The 4,427-nt window shown below is 44.3% G+C and overlaps 1 protein-coding gene across 1 annotated transcript in view; it reads right to left on the reverse strand.

The window, feature by feature from the left end:
• emx3 (empty spiracles homeobox 3) overlaps window positions 1-4,151 on the reverse strand; it is a 27,679-nt gene extending 23,528 nt beyond the window's left edge. Inside the window, exon 1 of the mRNA XM_048603773.1 lies at window positions 3,476-4,151. Coding sequence (XP_048459730.1) covers window positions 3,476-3,827 — 352 coding nt within the window. The 5' untranslated portion in view covers window positions 3,828-4,151. The remainder of the gene's footprint in view (window positions 1-3,475) is intronic.
• Window positions 4,152-4,427: the final 276 nt, after the last annotated feature.

The raw sequence follows: 4,427 nt of genomic DNA on the forward strand, positions 1-4,427 counted from the left end.
GATGCTGCTTGGCCTGCTGTGTTCATCCAGCTCTACACCTTATTATCTCAGATTCTCCAGCATCTGCAGTTCCTACTAACACTGAATGCTCTAGTCCTGTTGCTATGTCTGCTGGTCTTATATCGGAAGCTATAAGGCTAATGTCATACTTCAAACAGATTTGTATATAGTCATTGTACTTAGTTTTGAAAGACAATATAGTCAGCGAGGTACACGCACCGCAGCGCTAACCATTCACGATCCATTTTAAAAACATTTACAGGTCTGTAGAACGCTCTATCCAGTCTTCAGCATAAGATCGGTGAAGTGTTTACATACGCTGTAACATCCTCTGCACACGTGGGGTGTAGTTTGCATTGCTGTGGGCTGGGAGCAGCTCCCCATGAATCTAGCTTTCTATCAGTGATGCTGATATGCTTGTGACTCGCTTTGTAATTTGCTTTGCACAATCGCATTCTTGGTAACATGCTCTGTACAACGTGTAATGCACTCTGCATGGACAATCTGTCATGCGTGGTTTAAGATCTGTGTGTGTTGTGCATTGTACAGACCTGCAATAGATAGCAATGCATACATACACGGCCTGTAATATACATACGCTGACCGCGATCCCTATACTTCCCAGTCTACCGTCGACCCGGGCCCTGCAATGAATCATATTATTGTTTCAGTCTTGGCGCTTGAGATGAGATTTTAACCCGAGCCAATGTTTACATTTAAAAAGTACAATTAAAGTATTCCAGAGAGTGACGCAAGATTTCTTTTGTTTCAGACTGCAAGTTATCTCAAAACAGAGTTCTTTAAACACAGATCACGCGGGATCAACGAATCTCTTGTCTTTTTAAACAAAAACAGAAATTGCTGGAAAAGCTTAGCAGGTCTGACAGTAAATGTGGAGAGAAATTAGAGTTAAAGTTTCGGGTCCGAAGGAAGGGTCACTCAACCCGAAACGTTAACTCTGATTTCTTTCCACAGATGCTGCCAGACCTGCCGAGCTTTTCCAGCAACTTTTTGTTTTTGTTCCTGATTTACAGCATCCGCGCTTTTTTTTCCTTTCGGTTTCTACTCTGTCTTTTATTAAACCGGCTGCGTTCTCCATCAGATACACGCAGCACACCGCTCAGTCCCAGCTCCAATGTGGTCACCATGTCCGATCTCATTCTGTCCCCCCATCTTGCCCTGACACCCAACCTAATGACCCAAAGAATGGCTGGAACTTAGGACTAAGTTTAGACATTTCAACCCTCGCTCCTGCAAATGTACGGCTTCATCAATTTGCATCCGCACCTCTTAAGGAATGTTTGCTGTAATAATAGTGAACGAGGCTTAAAATGTTACTTTCCTTTTAATGTCTGTTTACATTCACAAAAAATTAAATGCAGAATTCCATTAAGGAAAAACTTGAAAGTATAAAGGTCATAAATGTTAATAGGACAGAGTCATACAGCACGGAAACATACCCTTTGGTCCAACTTGTTTATGCCGACCTGGTTTCCTAAACTATACATGCCCTGTTTGCCCGCGTTTGGCCAATATCCCTCAAAAACTTTCCTACTCATGTCTCTATCAGAGTGTTCATTGGCAGCTCCATCGTATTATATAAACCTTGCTGTATCACTTCTAATACAAATCAAATGCTGTGGTATATAAACAGAAGACAATTTTAGATATCCGCGTATTCCAACTGTTAGCTAGGAATTCAATCTTTCAGTGTGACATATCAGCAGTGGATTTATACAACTCACTGAAAGGTTGTGTGCATTATTTGGGGAATTCAGTAAATCGTCGTTTTAAACTGATCGAATTAAAGGAGAGTTTGTTAGATAAGCCCCGTAGATACTTCTGTTTCCATACCAAAGCCTTAGCAGCTTATTTTGTCAAGAGGGGTAGATCTGGGTAAACTTATTTCCGGCTAAGTTGATTTTGTAGTTTTTGTATAAAATCTAGACGAGAGCAGTTTAAAAAGGCTGTAATTGAAAAGCATTATGTCGTGATCATTTACGAAGTAATTGCTGGTGAGATTTTTTTTAATGTGGTAATGATTGTGAAGATATTGAGACCATGACTACTCGGTAAATAAATTCAGATCGGATGGGAGTTTAACTGCCCTTCTGTCCTGTTCAAGCAGATGACAGAAGAAAGCAAGGGGTTTGAATTTAACTTGAGTTCCTCTCTCCAGACTGATGTGCGTCGGCTACAAGGAACACTTACGGAACCTAGAGGTTCCAAGCCACTAACAAACTCTTTCCCCCGAATAAGAATTTTCACTGCACCCCAACCGTCATCCATGTTACAATTAATAGCACAGAACTGAACTTCTAAACTTTCCTGTCAACGTTACTTTTAGTAATTAATACGGGCCTCTTTATAATTCGAAGCTGCAATGTGGTCAGATTGCATAATAAGGATGAATCCCTTCACAGAACCTGATGTAGAGCTGCTGGTGTTGGACACTGGCTCCGAAAGCTTGTGGTTTCAAATAAACCTGTTGGACTATAACCTGGTGCCGTGTGATTTCTGACTTTATCCACAGAACCGCATTTGAAACATTTTACTCTCTGTATTTTCACTGCAGGTTGGTCGCCCTGTGGAGTTTTACATCCGACCGGCAACTTTCTAATGAGATGCTGAGGGGAGAATGTATCAGAGGTGCCTTTCCCTACCTGATCAGCTCAGATTGAAACCATCAAACAGCTCTCGATAGGGCAGCGGGCAGTGAGACCGCTCCCCAACAATCGGAAGGTGCCGCAGTTTGTTCCGTTTACCGGCCGGGCTCCCTGAACCTTGTAAAACCATCTCCACCCGTCTTTTTAAACCAGCCCCCGATCTCCTCTGAGATTGAACCTTTAATCTTTGTTGCAGCGTACCCAATTTCAATCTAAGCTGGACGAGTGATTTTACCCACTTTCTCTAGTCCAGTCCTATTAACAGGAATTAACACACTTCAGCTTGTATCAAACAGGTCTTCAGCCTGTATTAAACAGGAATTAAATACTACTTCAGCTTGTAAAACAAACAGATATTAAACACTATTTTAGCTTGTATCAGGCGGCTATTAAACATCACTTCAGCTTGTAGTAAACAGGAATTAAACACTACTTCAGCAGACATTAAACAGATATTAAATATCACTTCAACCTGACTCGTCTTTTAATAATCTGTCATTTTAAATAGATATATTGTGGAAATCAGCAAATCTCCCTTCACCCCCACGTATAAAAGCACGCACATGTATTGCTGATGGTTCCACCTTGTAAAAGTGGTTGGACTTTTCAAACTTTGCCTATCGAGAGCAGGCGCCGGATATTTAAAATCGAAATTCCTAGACGCAGGCTGTGAGGAACGGAGATTTGACGAACATTCAGTGAAACAGAGAGTGCGTTCTGTTCAGATGCTGTTTAACATTTTACGCCTCTTTGCAACAGCGCTGGCCCGAAACTTTTGTCGGTTTTACTTGTAATATGTTGAAATTTACCTTGAAATCTGTGACCCAGGTATCTGTTCCTTAACACCCACGGGTAAAAGCTCAGCGCCTCTCTCTGCGGCGGTGCAAAGAATGACTGTGCGGGGAGATGGTGCGGATTGCCCGGGTGCATAGACAGAGCGGGGCTGGTCGCATGTGTCACGGGCTCAGGGAACAGGAGCTCGGGGCTGCTGTAGAGAGTCCTGCCGGCGTTCTGGAAGCCACCTCCGAACGGGGCAGCGTGCACCGAGTCGGCGTATCTGAGAGCGGTAGGGCGCAGGGGCTCATCCCCTAGGGCCGAGGTGTTGTCTTTGCCCACCAGAGCCTCGATGGTGAAGCATCTCTTGGCCGTGGGCTGGAACATGGCTCCCACCAGACAGTGGTGCGAAAGATCAAGGAGAGCTTGAGAAAGTCCAGGAGCAGTTCTCGCTGTTTCTCCAGGAAACTCAATCCCTTAGATCCAATGTTGGACTCCAGGACACAGTACAATCCATATGCGTTCCGGGCAATGTCTGACTCGGTTTAAAAAAAAACCCTGTGCTAACGATTTCGAGCGGGATGATCTAATTAAAAGGGGGTTGACACTAAAAACAGCTCCGTGATTACCAGCAGTTTCTCACCGATTGGCTCCATCACCTGTCCTGTAACTGGGCTCAGTTACAGGCGGGCTGGACATGCGCACAAACCGTCCAACCTCTTCCCATTGAAGAGTGACCGATTAGCTCTTCTTCCCACTACACCTCCCCAACTAAATCACCCCCCCCCCACCAAACACTCACACCCACACAGTCACACACACACTCACACCCATACAGTCACACACACACACACACACAGCCCATTCACACACACCCTATAGACACACACACCTTACACTCTCACCCATACACACACACTCCACACACACACACACACACCCGTACACACACACCCGTACACACACACACAGCCCATTCACACACAC

The sequence above is a fragment of the Rhincodon typus genome, chromosome 12 (assembly GCF_021869965.1).
Source record: "Rhincodon typus isolate 14 chromosome 12, sRhiTyp1.1, whole genome shotgun sequence".
Lineage (NCBI taxonomy): Eukaryota > Metazoa > Chordata > Chondrichthyes > Orectolobiformes > Rhincodontidae > Rhincodon > Rhincodon typus.